The following is a 16,327-nucleotide window of genomic DNA, read 5'->3' as shown; positions in this document are numbered from 1 at the left end:
ACCCGGACATGTGTAGATTCCCGGTTTCATTGAATGTTGCTCGGACATTACGTGCACCAATCCCTCGCACCTCCTCACCGGCTCCAAAGTATTCACCCACCTGTACGCGACGCGACGCGTCAAACGCGTCTCACAGCTTCTAAAATTTCCAGCAAATCACGCGTGTACTAAACACCTCTAATTCAATGACGATATGTGCTGTAACATGCAATAAGCGCCGCTGCTTCCTTTCAATCCGCTTTAGGATTAGTCGGACTCGTGCCCGATTTGTTTTGCATCGCAATCGCGATTTTAAAATCTGACATTCAGGCCCAAATTTACGTAAGTTCTCTCCAACGAGTCTAATTCCTACGTGAATGTAACAAACTACTTGAGGTTTACAACTTTGAACTATACATTTCAAGACTGCCGACTACTAATTGAGGTTTTCAAGAGTCACGCCAAAAATACATACCGTGTGAGGGACATGACTGGCTAAAAGTGGCAGATACAGGTTCACAAAGCACTACATATAGGTATAAATCAATTTTAAAGATCAACGGAATGCCAGGACATTCAAAGTGCGAATAAGCGCCCAGAGTCCGTGGAAGTTTGGCACTTGTGTGCACGAGAATATAGCACAACTAGGGGATTTTGCTCTGGAAACCAACAGCCCAGCATCGCGAATACAAGCTCGTAGTCACTGTAATCTGGTCTTCTGAAACCATGAACACTAATTAGGCTAGCGCGCTGGCTATTTCTAGCCATCACAATGTCCAAAGAGCAGAATTTCGGGGTAAAACTGCGAATCGAGTGGAGAACGTACCATGACGTGGCACGCAGTTTTGCACTATGTAGAGCTCTATCAGAGGTCCAGGAGACATAGAGTTCAATCCTGAATGTAAAAAGTAAATAACACTGGTCAAAAATCAAAAATCAAGTTGAATTTGAAGTGAAAACACGGTTTACGCCCCATAAAACACGGTTTCCTTGCAGGAAATAGCTCACCACAGCACATACAATACACCTCCAGGTCGTAAGCTATGAAAGCATTCCTATATTATCCAGAACTGACCTCATTTGAACACAGGAAACGGCAAACTCTATGACAACTTCAAATCAATGACATTCTCCTCCTGCCCCGATTCATCATTTTACGTCGCTCACTCGTTGTTTTTGGGGCTTATCTTCTTATCAACGGGTTTAATGCTACTTGGCTAATGAATGACGTTGTTACTATGTGATCTAGAGCCCAGAAGCGAGTTGGAAAACGTACGCAATTCCAACCATTGCAAGCTCGTATCAACGAGACGTGGCAGCCGTACCGAGGCCGTACGTCGAATTTCCGGTCTTTCAAAGGTAGTACCGTGCATTCCTGGATGCTGGAATGCGAGGTTGCTGAGCTGACGGCCCATGGTGGTGCAAAAATACCAAAAGTTTTGACATGTTCACGCCGAGCCGTGAACTTGCACATATTGCACATTTTCATTCTCTGAGCACTTCTATGGTGGTTTTTGAGTATTAGGGGTGCCTAACAAGATGTAACGTACCTGATTCAATGTGATACTTGAGTTTTGAGACGCTGAGAAAAGTTGGGGATGTCAAAATAATTAAGCGCCCAAACGCGGACTCAACAAAATCAGACTGAAATGAGAGGATACCTCGTTTTCAAAGCCTATCCACAGAAACACCTGTACTATCAGACTACAAGGTATACGATAAAGCACTCATACCATCCATCCCAAGTCAGCAATCACACAAAATTTGTCAATAATGTCAACTCACGTACATGTACACATCCTCCCCGCCCCCGTTTCGCAATTCCAGCCTAATTCCAACGTCTTTTCTCGTTGCGGGTCTTCTCGGGCACTAGCGGGGACCTACTCGGCTTGGCTAAGGTGCCGTCATACCAACTAGAAGGTCTGAAAAAATGAGTACAACGAGATCGGCATTGAACAAATTGCAGCGTGCAATATACGTAGCGTGCAATTTTGAGTGCATTCTGCATCTTTCCCGGACCTAGTCACTGTGTAGTACGTTGAGTATGGTGTGAGGCTTCTGAAATATGCCCGGATGAATTGTTGGTAAGTCGGAAATTTTGTTCGAGTTGCGTACTGTTGTCCCGAGTCAATATGCCCTCATCGTTCAAATAACGTTCTGACCTAGAATAGCCGTTTTTCAATGTTGGATAACCCCTAATTAGAAGTACAAATCTTACCTGTGCGTTCTGTAGCGGTCTGAGAGTCAGCATTCCCTGTGTGCAATGTGGAACTGTCGATTGATCAGTTAAGCGCCCAGAATGCACATGTTCAATACGATGCAAATAACACCTTAAACAGCAATTGCGTACCTTTACTAAGCTCACATAGGAGTCAAAGGTATCCTACCATACATTTCTAAGCCCCCCATCCAGCCGACAACTCACAACTGCCGCAGCAAATCCCAACCAACCACACCTCCACCTCCTCTCCCAAATCTGCATTCCACCCAATTCCAATCGTTTCCCCTCCAACTCGGCTCCGTGCCCTACACTAGCCCAAACACCCTCGGCTAAGCAATAACGGCACATCCACTAGCAGAAGCAGCGGCGTCCAATTTGTCGCTGTGCAGAAGAACAGAAGAACACAAGATGAGTATTCCATGCTTTTGACTCCAGAACAAGTGTCCGCACCTTCGGGAGTGCTAGAACGCGGGTTTTGTGTCGAGTACGTATGGTTCGAGGTCTGGGTGTACGTACCTGTTCCCGAGCCATCGAGGGTTTTGCAAATTTCAAGATGGTTGCGAGAGATTTTATGGTATTTCGTTATTTTGTCTTTGCGGGAGTGCAACAAATTGGATTGAACGACATGAGTTGAGGCCTTCTGAGATGGATTATTCAATAGTCTTTTTGTGTTCCAATTCCTTATCGAATGCTCAAATGCAGTTCAAGTTGAGCAAATCCTGTTGAGCGTATCACACCTGCAACCGCTTTCGTAGATTAGACGCAATATCGCAATATCATTCATTCATTGCATTAAAGAATATCTGTACCGCACCAACGTCAAAGCACACTTATTCCAATATCCAACCCATCCAACACACAATCTCAACACACCGATCACACCTCGCGTAACCCGAATATACACTAACAAGCGACACGAAAAAAAAAATCTGTATATTCGGTCGACTTACGACATGTAACAGACGTACTAATAACACTCGTACTAGAACCCCATGGGTATATAAAGGGTATGCACCTTGCTGGTAACCTTCATTCCCTCATCCCCTTGTCTTCTCAGCTCTTCTCTCAGCGCCCCTCGCCCTTTCAAGCCTCATATGGTGGTGACTGCATCGAGACGGTAAGCATCGTTGCATTGTGGGCTGCCAATGACGGCGCTGATGGTGTCCTCAACAGAACAGTTGTGAAGATGTAATATGGTGAGTAGCATCCCCTAAACGACGCCCTTGTGTTGACTCCCTGCTCATCGCTGCACAGGTCCAACAGATCAGCAAGAGTGCAAATATCGACAACGCACCTCAACACTCCCCTCGGCCTCTCTCTCATCGGCAGCGTGCCCGCAAAACAGTGAGTGTTGGTCGCAATTCATGCTATGCCGGCTTTGACTTGATGCACCACAGAAGTTGGATACGCTGGCGCAAGTTACGAGTCTTTACGTAAGTAAAGATGAGTTCTTTTATCCCCACAACCCAGCGAGCAAAAATGTCCTCGCCAATTGTCCCCATCAAAATATTATTGATGCGATCAATGTCGTTACCGCTATCGGTATTTTCCTTAAGCGGTCACCGGACCCCCTAAGCAACCCCTTTCCAATTCATTCTACGACTTCTTTTTACCATTGGTTACTTTAAAGGTTGTTTTTGATTTGTTTTGATCGCAATGTGAATGTGCGTTTCCATAAAATTAATTATACCCAACAACAATAGTCCTACTCAATTCACTTTTTTGCGTTGTTGTTTAATTTTTAAAACCATGTGGAACCGTCTAGCCAACGTGCTTATATATTGTACTAATACTTAACCATGTGGAACCGTCTAGCCAACGTGCTTATATATTGTACTAATACTTAGAGATGGAACAAATGCACTCTTTGAACTATGGGTCTGAAAGGTTAGAAATAGAACTGTGCAGGCACACATGTTCCTTGATATAGGTAGCTTCATCAATCAGAGTTCAAATAGAAATAATTACGCGTTTTTGGGTTCTGGGTGTTCTGTACTATTTGAATTTGATTTTCTGATTCATGATCGTTTCTCACGCATACCAATTTGTTCTTCCCCTACGTTGGGCATCTATTGGCTTACGGTTAATATATTTATTGACGTAGTATAGACAATGCACTTTTCTCCGCACTGTTTTACCCATGGCTTCCGCGTTATCCCCCCGTTTCCAACAGTATGTTCACTGTTTTATCTCATTTGGTTATTACTTATTTTTTAGAGTCTTTCCGCCTCCCATGGACGATGTGTACATGGATCAGATGGATCTGAAAACCCTCTACCGTTTCTCTTGGACTTGCAAGGAGCTAAACGACCGCGTTTCGGGCTATATGCGCCGCGCCTTCTGTCCCAAAAATTTATTTGCTCCTATCTTCAAACCCAATGAACATTTGCTGTTTTGTCTTCTCCAGTTCAAGACTGGCCTGGTTATTTCAGGTTCCACCGTTTTGCATTTTACTTGTTTTAGTGGTCCAACGCAAAGCGTGGCATGACAAGACTTTACATCTCACAATTGTATAAAATATTTTTTAATCTAGATTTATATAACATAGTTAATATATATTAATATGTTCTGAATGCACAGCCAGATACTGGACAAGGTTATGATTAATTACTATGACTTAGGTCTACTACAAGCTTAGTTGTGTCAGACACAAAAAATAGCTGCACAGGTTATAAGGCCTAATTGTAAGGAAGAACTTGTCTATTATAATTTTCATACCTGCTAAATATTGAAGAATTCCAGATCTGCTGGGAGAATCCCGTATGGAAAACTGATGGAAAAATGCTCATGTGTATGGCTGCCCAAGTAGGGACATATTTCCCATAAATATAACTTGTTTTAGTGGGCCACCGCGGAGCGTGGCATGACGAGTCTTTACGATTCAGCGTCACGCTTTGTAATAATATAATATATATATAATATAATATAAATATGTCCAACTTTGATGTGGATATCGGTGCAATGGACGAAGTGATATTCAGACTCCAAGGCATAGTTAGCGACAAGATGCTACCACCAATGGCAAAGCCTGCTTCGTACGTCCACTCCATTGAGGTGAATTAATTACAAATGAGGACTGTTACAGCTGCGACAGAACGGTCAAGCAACAACCATATTTACGTACCGCCATTGCTATCACGGGACTCGGAGACATTGTGTTCAATAAGGTGATGGAAAAGCTAGAAGAAGTTTTCCTCCGTTTTGCAAACAATTTTCCCGCGGACAGCGTCAGCGGCTATGACCCAGTTCTTCACAAAGACACGGGTTTCAATGTTTTCCATGCGCATAGCCAATATTTCACGAAGGTATCCGCATATCAAGACAAATCTGACAACATAGGTTTTCATCCCCTGGTCGACCCTGATAACGTGTTGGCGTCCATGGTAGGGGACAGTTTCATCCACGCAATCGATAACAAGGTACAGTTTCTTCGTCGGGAGATACTTCCTGACGGAACAGCCAGGTATGTTTAGAAAATACCAACAACACATCACAACCAAACTAATATCATGTTGCAACAGATATTATTCTTATAATCCTGCCTCTATACAAATTGGAGACATTGTCGAGATCAGTGTTGCCTTTGTCGCATTTCCTGCCCAAGGAAACAAGTACAAATTTGTTGTCGCTCTTTGCGGAATACTTGTCTTGGACCAGGAGGCAAGAGAGGTAAGCAATGTTACATTGAACAGTCTCATAGCCATTCATAACTTCCAACAGAAAGCTCATATTCCCAGAATGCGGTCGCGCTATACTCCAGCGAAAAGACAGGTTGCTGTTTTGTGTAGGACAAAGAGGCAGCTGTACAAAGGTCAGATTGACATTGAAGACACGCAACAGAGGATGGCACGTATGCGCTTAAATGAGGACACAGTCCACAATAGCAATACTATGTCCCAAGATTAATACATATGTACATAGAAAGACAAGGATATTATAAATGTGCTGAACAAACAATTAATCCATTTGCGTGAACATTGTAAATAACAAGGAATAATTTGTCAAGTCATTTTTATGACAGAAATTATCTGAAGGTGTTAGTTGGCACCCCATGGGAGAATCCTGTGTACACTGTACGCAGAATATTCCCACACTCGGCTGAATATTGGCGAGGAAGTCCGTGGGAGAATTCTGCGTACACTGTACGCAGAATATTCCCACACTCGGCTGAATATCGGGAGAGGTTGACCGTGGGAATATTCTGCGTACACTGTACGCAGAATATTCCCACGCTCATCCGCAAGTCAAACTTACAAATTAAGACAAAAAGAATGAGGACAAGAACACAAGTTTATTTCGAACAAAAATTTGACTAAGGATGGAAGAAATTACAAATATCCATTCCACAAGAGGCTTTGTGGTTGAGGGCGATGCAACCAAAAAATATCTGCCTTTCTGGATAGCAAATACAAAACAGTTGCATGTACACGGTCATCTTTTTGCCTACATTACAGGAATTAAATTGACAAATACTAAAACTAAAGAGCACACACCTTATACCCCTTTCCCAGGATTTGATAGCTTTTTTGACACGCTTGTGTAATTGGTAAACATCTGCCGCTGTGTAGTGAAAATCTAATGCGATACCGCTGATGCGACGGACACCAAAATGCAAACAATCAAATTCATTGAGCAACAATGCCCACGAATTGGCTTCAACAAAGGAAGTCTGATTTGCTTTGGGTAAAAGAGGCAAAGAATAAACCCAACAATGCCTGTCGCCAACCCGTCTAATCCCAGGAGAGAACAACTCTGGATAAGGATCGTAATCCAGCACAATGAGAACATGACCACGAGATGAACTATACCCAACATTTACGTTGTCCCTGATAGACTGTATCCTGCTTTGGATATGGCGGTCCATTTTCAAAGTTTGCGATGGAATGGAAAGAACAAATTTCAAGCCATGGGAATGATATTTTGCAAGAAATTTTTGCGCGCGCTTGAGGTCGGCAGAAGGTTGCAACAGAGAGACTTGATGTCCAAAGGTAGCATTTGGATACAAGCTGTACACCTTCTCAAAGGTAACAAAATTCATGACGCCGGCTGCAGTAGAACAAAATTGAAGTTAACATTGTTTTGACACATGACATTGGGGACATACTGCTATGATACCCCAAAATGCACTCTACCACCGATTGACAAGTCGTAATCAGTTGGACAAAAGAACCTTGGCACCATAGGTTAACGACCACTCCAGTGGTATTGTAATGTCGATGAAGAGGATGTTTCTGAAGGACGATTTTTTCCATTTTCAAAATTTTTTCCGCTGTGGTGTTGTCCGGATATTTGGGATGCAGCATGATAGTAAATCCAATGGACATCATCCAGGAAAGAACGGGAAGAGCATATCTGTGCTCGACATACATGTCCATGTCACCCGGAATCCATATATTAGCACGATTGATTACGAAACTTTATGTAAGTAAAGCGAGTTCTTTTATCTCCACAACCCACTGTACAAAAATATGTCCTTGCCAATTGTCCCCATTAGTAAATCATTGATGCCATCAAAATTGTGTGATTAATACCGGTTTTTTACTTAACCGGTATGCTTGACTTAATAATTGGTTACTATCATAGAATTTCTGTTAGTTTTTGTTCCTACCAAGGGGATATGGAAATTAAAATACTAGATATTAGCTAGGTAGATAGGTTAGCTGCCATATGGTAGAAAACAAAATTAGATACCATTACATTATGACTTTTTAATTGCAAGTTAAACATTTTGATGCAGATAATCATCGCTCATAACCAAAAATTTTATAATAATGACCTCATTCAACTGATTTAAGGCCATTAATTAGTCACAATCAATTACATACCAACTGTTTTGCATGCTTTATACACCTCTAACGTCAAGTAGAGGTAAATAGAATGCTTTATTGTTATCAAAAAAAATTTAGCATGAATGACTAGCAGACTGTGGTGGCATAGAATAAAGAATAATAAACATTATGTATCTAGCTATTATCTTTAATGCCACTTCAAATAACTTGTCATATTAAACTTGTTGTGCTGTTCATACTGGCCATGAATTAATAAGCAGACTGTGGGAATAACTTGCATATAGTGTATGCAAGTTATTCTCACGGTTGCCGCACTTTGCATTGAGCAACTTGAACTTCTCTGGTAATTCCTGATATATTACTGAGATGCATTGCATATACTTTAGGTAAAATACAAGTATTTTTGGCAATAATAATTATTTTCAGTCCTAGTTTAGATGATCTTATTATATTTTACTTGCTGTGGTGTTTGTACTGGCCGTGAATTAATAAGCAGGTCGTGGGAATATCCTGCGCACACTGTACGCAGGATATTCCCACGGTCACTACACTCAATTTGCATTGAGCACTGGCCACTTTGGTCAAGAGATGGTCATTTTGAATAATGTTTTCCATGCATTGAATGTATTTTGGGGAAGAAATAATGCACTAACACTTGCAAATTATGCTTGAAATATGTTTCCACACAGCCAATTGTGTTCACAGCAACATCAAACTATGCCAAAAAGAAATATGCGCACCAAACAAATGTTTTTGCACACAATATTGTTTCACTCTTGATGCACTTTTCAAAAATAAGAAAATTATATTTATGGGAAATATGTCCCCACTTGGGCAGCCATACACATGAGCATTCTTCCATCAGTTTTCCATACAGAATTCTCCCAGCAGATCTGGAATTCTTCAATATTTAGCAGGTATGAAAATTATAATAGACAAGTTCTTCCTTACAATTAGGCCTTATAACCTGTACAGCTATTTTTTGTGTCTGACACAACTAAGCTTGTAGTAGACCTAAGTCATAGTAATTAATTATAACCTTGCCCAGTATCTGGCTGTGCATTCAGAACATATTAATATATATTAACTATGTTATATAAATCTAGATTAAAAAATATTTTATACAATTGTGAGATGTAAAGTCTTGTCATGCCACGCTTTGCGTTGGACCACTAAAACAAGTAAAATGCAAAACGGTGGAACCTGAAATAACCAGGCCAGTCTTGAACTGGAGAAGACAAAACAGCAAATGTTCATTGGGTTTGAAGATAGGAGCAAATAAATTTTTGGGACGGAAGGCGCGGCGCATATAGCCCGAAACGCGGTCGTTTAGCTCCTTGCAAGTCCAAGAGAAACGGTAGAGGGTTTTCAGATCCATCTGATCCATGTACACATCGTCCATAGGAGGCGGAAAGACTCTAAAAAATAAGTAATAACCAAATGAGATAAAACAGTGAACATACTGTTGGAAACGGGGGGATAACGCGGAAGCCATGGGTAAAACAGTGCGGAGAAAAGTGCATTGTCTATACTACGTCAATAAATATATTAACCGTAAGCTGATAGATGCCCGACGTAGGGGAAGAACAAATTAGTATGCGTGAGAAACGATCATGAATCAGAAAATCAAATTCAAATAGTACAGAACGCCCAGAACCCAAGAACGCGTAATTATTTCTATTTGAACTCTGATTGATGAAGCTACCGATATCAAGGAACGTGTGTGCCTGCACAGTTCTATTTCCAACCTTTCAGACCCATAGTTCAAAGAGTGCATTTGGTTCCATCTCTAAGTATTAGTACAATATATAAGCACGTTGGCTAGACGGTTCCACATGGTTTTAAAAATTAAACAACAACGCAAAAAAGTGAATTGAGTAGGACTATTGTTGTTGGGTATAATTAATTTTATGGAAACGCACATTCACATTGCGATCAAAACAAATCAAAAACAACCTTTAAAGTAACCAATGGTAAAAAGAAGTCGTAGAATGAATTGGAAAGGGGTTGCTTAGGGGGTCCGGTGACCGCTTAAGGAAAATACCGATAGCGGTAACGACATTGATCGCATCAATAATATTTTGATGGGGACAATTGGCTAGGACATTTTTGCTCGCTGGGTTGTGGGGATAAAAGAACTCATCTTTACTTACGTAAAGACTCGTAATTTTCTTATTTTTGAAAAGTGCATCAAGAGTGAAACAATATTGTGTGCAAAAACATTTGTTTGGTGCGCATATTTCTTTTTGGTATAGTTTGATGTTGCTGTGAACACAATTGGCTGTGTGGAAACATATTTCAAGCATAATTTGCAAGTGTTAGTGCATTATTTCTTCCCCAAAATACATTCAATGCATGGAAAACATTATTCAAAATGACCATCTCTTGACCAAAGTGGCCAGTGCTCAATGCAAATTGAGTATAGTGACCGTGGGAATATCCTGCGTACAGTGTGCGCAGGATATTCCCACGACCTGCTTATTAATTCACGGCCAGTACAAACACCACAGCAAGTAAAATATAATAAGATCATCTAAACTAGGACTGACAATAATTATTATTGCCAAAAATACTTGTATTTTACCTAAAGTATATGCAATGCATCTCAGTAATATATTAGGAATTACCAGAGAAGTTCAAGTTGCTCAATGCAAAGTGCGGCAACCGTGAGAATAACTTGCATACACTATATGCAAGTTATTCCCACAGTCTGCTTATTAATTCATGGCCAGTATGAACAGCACAACAAGTTTAATATGACAAGTTATTTGAAGTGGCATTAAAGATAATAGCTAGATACATAATGTTTATTATTCTTTATTCTATGCCATTACAGTCTGCTAGTCATTCATGCTAAATTTTTTTTGATAACAATAAAGCATTCTATTTACCTCTACTTGCCGTTAGAGGTGTATAAAGCATGCAAAACAGTTGGTATGTAATTGATTGTGACTAATTAATGGCCTTAAATCAGTTGAATGAGGTCATTATTATAAAATTTTTGGTTATGAGCAATGATTATCTGCGTCAAAATGTTTAACTTGCAATTAAAAAGTCATAATGTAATGGTATCTAATTTTGTTTTCTACCATATGGCAGCTAACCTATCTACCTAGCTAATATCTAGTATTTTAATTTCCATATCCCCTTGGTAGGAACAAAAACTAACAGAAATTCTATGATAGTAACCGATTATTAAGTCAAGCATACCGGTTAAGTAAAAAACCGGTATTAATCACGCAATTTTAATGGCATCAATGATTTACTGATGGGGACAATTGGCAAGGACATATTTTTGTACAGTGGGTTGTGGGGATAAAAGAACTTGCTTTACTTACATAAAGTTTTGTAATCAATCGTGCTAATATATGGATTCCGGGTGACATGGACATGTATGTCGAGCACAGATAAACATCCTCTTCATCGATATTACAATACCACTGGAGTGGTCGTTAACCTATGGTGCCAAGGTTCTTTTGTCCAACTGATTACAACTTGTCAATTGGTGGTAGAGTGCATTTTGGGGTATCATAGCAGTATGTCCCCAATGTCATGTGTCAAAACAATGTTAACTTCAATTTTGTTCTACTGCAGCTGGCGTCATGAATTTTGTTACCTTTGAGAAGGTGTACAGCTTGTATCCAAATGCTACCTTTGGACATCAAGTCTCTTTGTTGCAACCTTCTGCCAACCTCAAGCGCGCGCAAAAATTTCTTGCAAAATATCATTCCCGTGGCTTGAAATTTGTTCTTTCCATTCCATTGCAAACTTTAAAAATGGACCGCCATATCCAAAGCAGGATACAGTCTATCAGAGACAACGTAAATGTTGGGTATAGTTCATCTCGTGGTCATGTTCTCGTTGTGCTGGATTACGATCCTTATCCAGAGTTGTTCTCTCCTGGGATTAGACGGGTTGGCGACAGGCATTGTTGGGTTTATTCTTTGCCTCTTTTACCCAAAGCAAATCAGACTTCCTTTGTTGAAGCCAATTCGTGGGCATTGTTGCTCAATGAATTTGATTGTTTGCATTTTGGTGTCCGTCACATCAGCGGTATCGCATTAGATTTTCACTACACAGCGGCAGATGTTTACCAATTACACAAGCGTGTCAAAAAAGCTATCAAATCCTGGGAAAGGGGTATAAGGTGTGTGCTCTTTAGTTTTAGTATTTGTCAATTTAATTCCTGTAATGTAGGCAAAAAGATGACCGTGTACATGCAACTGTTTTGTATTTGCTATCCAGAAAGGCAGATATTTTTTGGTTGCATCGCCCTCAACCACAAAGCCTCTTGTGGAATGGATATTTGTAATTTCTTCCATCCTTAGTCAAATTTTTGTTCGAAATAAACTTGTGTTCTCGTCCTCATTCTTTTTGTCTTAATTTGTAAGTTTGACTTGCGAATGAGCGTGGGAATATCCTGCGTACAGTGTACGCAGAATATTCCCACGGTCAACCTCTCCCGATATTCAGCCAAGTGTGGGAATATTCTGCGTACAGTGTACGCAGAATTCTCCCACGGACTTCCTCGCCGATATTCAGCCAAGTGTGGGAATATTCTGCGTACAGTGTACGCAGGATTCTCCCATGGGGTGCCAACTAACACCTTCAGATAATTTCTGTCATGAAAATGACTTGACAAATTATTCCTTGTTATTTACAATGTTCACGCAAATCGATTGATTGTTCCTTCAGCACATTTATGATATCCTTGTCTTTCTATGTACATATGTATTAATCTTGGGACATAGTATTGCTATTGTGGACTGTGTCCTCATTTAAGCGCATATGTGCCATCCTCTGTTGCGTGTCTTCAATGTCAATCTGACCTTTGTACAGCTGCCTCTTTGTCCTACACAAAACAGCAACCTGTCTTTTTGCTGGAGTATAGCGCAACCGCATTCTGAGAATATGAGCTTTCTGTTGGAAGTTATGAATGGCTATGAGACTGTTCAATGTAACATTGCTTACCTCTCTTGCCTCCTGGTCCAAGACAAGTATTCCGCGAAGAGCGACAACAAATTTGTACTTGTTTCCTTGGGCAGGAAATGCGACAAAGGCAACACTGATCTCGACAATGTCTCCAATTTGTATGGAGGCAGGATTATAAGAATAATATCTGTTGCAACATGATATTAGTTTGGTTGTGATGTGTTGTTGGTATTTTCTAAACATACCTGGCTGTTCCGTCAGGAAGTATCTCCCGACAAAGAAACTGTACCTTGTTATCGATTGCGTGGATGAAACTGTCCCCTACCATGGACGCCAACACGTTATCAGGGTCGACCAGGGGATGAAAACCTATGTTGTCAGATTTGTCTTGATATGTGGATACCTTCGTGAAATATTGGCTATGTGCATGGAAAACATTGAAACCCGTGTCTTTGTGAAGAACTGGGTCATAGCCGCTGACGCTGTCCGCGGGAAAATTGTTTGCAAAACGGAGGAAAACTTCTTCTAGCTTTTCCATCACCTTATTGAACACAATGTCTCCGAGTCCCGTGATAGCAATGGCGGTACATAAATATGGTTGTTGCTTGACCGTTCTGTCGCAGCTGTAACAGTCCTCATTTGTAATTAATTCACCTCAATGGAGTGGACGTACGAAGCAGGCTTTGCCATTGGTGGTAGCATCTTGTCGCTAACTATGCCTTGGAGTCTGAATATCACTTCGTCCATTGCACCGATATCCACATCAAAGTTGGACATATTTATATTATATTATATATATATTATATTATTACAAAGCGTGACACTGAATCGTAAAGACTCGTCATGCCACGCTCCGCGGTGGCCCACTAAAACAAGTACAACTGAAAACAAAATGGTAAGCAAAACCCTGATAATCCATACCCACAGTGTTGATGCACCTTTCCAGCAACGCGCTCGTCAACGACGAGCGGTTCCTTGTCATCGCAACCGCCTCGCACTCCGCTGTCAGTCGGTCTCCGGAGTGCGTACACTGTTGTGGCGGCTAGGGAGACAAATGGCGGTAAGTAAAGTTCAGAGTAATAAGAGAGTCACTCACATAATGCCCTTGTTGCAGATCTACCACATGGCGGAGCCTCGCCCGCTTGATGTTGGGACCTTTCACTCATCTCCCAAGACGGGCGCAACACTTGCTCCATTACAAACGCGAGGCCAACGATGATTTGAAGTCACTAGAGATGGTAAAATAATGGTGAGCAGCAGGGTATGACATATTGTTTCAGTGACTGACCTATAGTATTCAGCAGTGGTCGTACCCTGCAACTCCTTATTGCAGTCTCACGCAAACAACGTCGATGCAGACAGGCTGAAAAAACAAAAGGCGAGTAAGTGTGCAATTCCAGCTGTGTAGCTAACTTACAAGTGCCCGCAGTTCGTCACCCTGCTCCCGCGGCCCCGCCCACAGTTGTCGTCGTCGTTGATCTCAGAGAAGGAATGGCAGGTAAAGTCAGTACAGCGTAGACTGATCCGCCGCCGTCTCGAACCCGAGTTGCGATTCAGAAAGTTGTCAAGGCCCCCTCCCGCAAGCTCTGACTCGCAGCGCCGCCGTCTGGAACACGAGGTGCGATTGGCTGGTAACGATACGAGAGGGCAATAGCGGGGGATTGGAGAATGCTGGAAGGATGGGAAAAAGAATGGTGAGTAACAGAGTGTGGTGCATGTTGTTTGAATGACTGACACCCCCCTCCAGTGGCTGTGCCCCACCCCTCCCTCCCCATCTGAGTCGTTTGACGCGCCGTTAATGGCATTGCAGACACGCTAAAGAGAGACGAAAGGTGAGAAAGGGTGCCGCGGCGCTGGTAAACGGTACTGACACACCTTGGCAGGGAGTTTCCAACGCTGCGCAACATGACTGTGACTACCGCTGGTCAAAGGTCTTGCCATTGCTACCCACTGGAAGCCCTCGAACCTCGGACTCCACTGTCGATCTCTGTGCGTAGCTGGTCAACTTGAAGGAAGAACAACATGGCGGCGTAGAGTAAGTAGTATACTAACCACTCTGATGAACAATACTGACGCACCTTGACAGTAGATCCCCAACGGGACTGCCGCTGTCTTCTAAAATCACCTCCTCTTCTCAAGTCAGATTCCGTGTTTTCTTGCGACTGCGAGCCCTCGGTCCTCAAACCCCACCGTCAATATCTGTACACAGGTGTTGAAGGGATGGTATGACGGCATGGAGTAAGTAGTATATAAACCATTCTGATCAACAGTACTGACGCACCTTGGTAGTATATCTCCAATACAGGATTACCGCTGTCTTGTCAAGCTGCGTCTCAATTATCTTGCCATTGCTATACGGACCTTGGTCCCATATTGTTGATTTTGTCAAGCCTGACAAAGGAACGGAATGGCAGAGTGAGTAATATACCAACTACTCTGATCAACAGAACTGACGCACCTCGGTAGTAGATCCCCAATGGGACTGCTGCAGTCTTCTAAAATCACCTCCTCTTGTCAAGTCGGATTCCGAGTTTTCTTGCCACAGCGAGCCTTGGTTCTCAGACCCCACTGTTAATTTCTGTTAAAGAAGGTATGGTATGACGGCATGGAGTAGGTACAGTACTGACGCACCTTGGTAGTAGATCTCCAATACAGGATTGCTGCTGTCTTTCGAAGCAGCCTCTCTTGTCAAGTCGGGGTCGAGTTTTTTTTGCCATCGCAACCTACTGCGAGCCATCGGTCCTTGGTCCTCGCCGTCGAGCTTGTCAAGCTTGATGAAGGAATGGTATGAAGCCATGGAGTAAGTAGTATACAAACTATTCTGATCAACAATTCTGACGCACCTTGGTAGTAGATCTCTAACACTGGACTGCTGCTGTCTTTCAAAGCGGCCGCTCGTCAAGCCGGGTTGGGATTATTATTGCTATCGCTACACGGTCCAGCGTTGATTTCGTCAAGCTTGACGAAGGAGCAGCATAGCAGAGTAAGCAGTATACCAACTACTCTGATCAAGAGTACTGACGCACCTTGGTAATAGATCCCAATATGGGACTGCGGTAGTCCTCCAAAGCGCGCACTCTGCCAAGTCACGGTCGTGATTTGCTTGGGTGTTGTGAATGAGGAATGGTAGGAGGGGATGAAAAAGGCAAGTAAGTTGGACAGGAACTATGACGGTGATGAATGGTATTGACCAGAGAAAAGTGTGGAGCAGAGGGATGAATAGCAGGGAGGGAAGTGGGACGATGTCGAAAGTTGAAGTGAGACAGGTGCACCAAGTGTCCGCCAAAATGGTGTATCCAACTCGGAAATGCACTGGAAGAGAATCGTCGAGCAAGGGTGAGACGGTCGTCGTCGTTGGTGATCAAGCCGCTTTGTCCTTGAAACAAATGACCTGCTTCTGTACCTA

At 42.2% G+C, this 16,327-nt stretch overlaps 8 protein-coding genes across 8 annotated transcripts; 4 read left to right on the top strand and 4 right to left on the bottom strand.

The window, feature by feature from the left end:
* Positions 1-3,393: 3,393 nt before the first annotated feature.
* JR316_0001419 (uncharacterized protein) lies at positions 3,394-3,828 on the top strand (the record flags this gene model as incomplete). The annotated part of the gene is made up of 3 exons (XM_047887224.1): positions 3,394-3,396; positions 3,455-3,544; positions 3,598-3,828. 3 exons carry the CDS (start codon positions 3,394-3,396, stop codon positions 3,826-3,828), a joined length of 324 nt encoding a protein of 107 aa, XP_047754970.1.
* Positions 3,829-4,340: 512 nt separating this feature from the next.
* On the top strand, positions 4,341-4,688 carry JR316_0001418 (uncharacterized protein; the record flags this gene model as incomplete). The annotated part of the gene is made up of 2 exons (XM_047887223.1): positions 4,341-4,372; positions 4,418-4,688. 2 exons carry the CDS (start codon positions 4,341-4,343, stop codon positions 4,686-4,688), a joined length of 303 nt encoding a protein of 100 aa, XP_047754969.1.
* A 443-nt stretch (positions 4,689-5,131) lies between these two features.
* On the top strand, positions 5,132-6,106 carry JR316_0001417 (uncharacterized protein; the record flags this gene model as incomplete). Its single annotated transcript, XM_047887222.1, has 4 exons — positions 5,132-5,235; positions 5,286-5,663; positions 5,722-5,869; positions 5,921-6,106. 4 exons carry the CDS (start codon positions 5,132-5,134, stop codon positions 6,104-6,106), a joined length of 816 nt encoding a protein of 271 aa, XP_047754968.1.
* A 422-nt stretch (positions 6,107-6,528) lies between these two features.
* Positions 6,529-7,524, bottom strand: JR316_0001416 (uncharacterized protein; the record flags this gene model as incomplete). The annotated part of the gene is made up of 4 exons (XM_047887221.1): positions 6,529-6,643; positions 6,694-7,246; positions 7,305-7,328; positions 7,371-7,524. The coding sequence occupies 4 exons, from the start codon at positions 7,522-7,524 to the stop codon at positions 6,529-6,531; spliced, it is 846 nt and encodes a 281-aa protein (XP_047754967.1).
* A 1,612-nt stretch (positions 7,525-9,136) lies between these two features.
* JR316_0001415 (uncharacterized protein) lies at positions 9,137-9,484 on the bottom strand (the record flags this gene model as incomplete). Its single annotated transcript, XM_047887220.1, has 2 exons — positions 9,137-9,407; positions 9,453-9,484. The coding sequence occupies 2 exons, from the start codon at positions 9,482-9,484 to the stop codon at positions 9,137-9,139; spliced, it is 303 nt and encodes a 100-aa protein (XP_047754966.1).
* Positions 9,485-11,383: 1,899 nt separating this feature from the next.
* JR316_0001414 (uncharacterized protein) lies at positions 11,384-12,301 on the top strand (the record flags this gene model as incomplete). Its single annotated transcript, XM_047887219.1, has 3 exons — positions 11,384-11,525; positions 11,584-12,136; positions 12,187-12,301. The coding sequence occupies 3 exons, from the start codon at positions 11,384-11,386 to the stop codon at positions 12,299-12,301; spliced, it is 810 nt and encodes a 269-aa protein (XP_047754965.1).
* A 422-nt stretch (positions 12,302-12,723) lies between these two features.
* Positions 12,724-13,698, bottom strand: JR316_0001413 (uncharacterized protein; the record flags this gene model as incomplete). Its single annotated transcript, XM_047887218.1, has 5 exons — positions 12,724-12,909; positions 12,961-13,108; positions 13,167-13,290; positions 13,366-13,535; positions 13,595-13,698. 5 exons carry the CDS (start codon positions 13,696-13,698, stop codon positions 12,724-12,726), a joined length of 732 nt encoding a protein of 243 aa, XP_047754964.1.
* A 1,608-nt stretch (positions 13,699-15,306) lies between these two features.
* JR316_0001412 (uncharacterized protein) lies at positions 15,307-15,718 on the bottom strand (the record flags this gene model as incomplete). The annotated part of the gene is made up of 3 exons (XM_047887217.1): positions 15,307-15,312; positions 15,380-15,489; positions 15,553-15,718. The coding sequence occupies 3 exons, from the start codon at positions 15,716-15,718 to the stop codon at positions 15,307-15,309; spliced, it is 282 nt and encodes a 93-aa protein (XP_047754963.1).
* Between the last annotated feature and the right edge of the window lie 609 nt (positions 15,719-16,327).

The sequence above is a fragment of the Psilocybe cubensis genome, chromosome 1 (genome assembly GCF_017499595.1).
Source record: "Psilocybe cubensis strain MGC-MH-2018 chromosome 1, whole genome shotgun sequence".
Lineage (NCBI taxonomy): Eukaryota > Fungi > Basidiomycota > Agaricomycetes > Agaricales > Agrocybaceae > Psilocybe > Psilocybe cubensis.
This window is presented reverse-complemented; position numbering and strand designations above follow the sequence as displayed.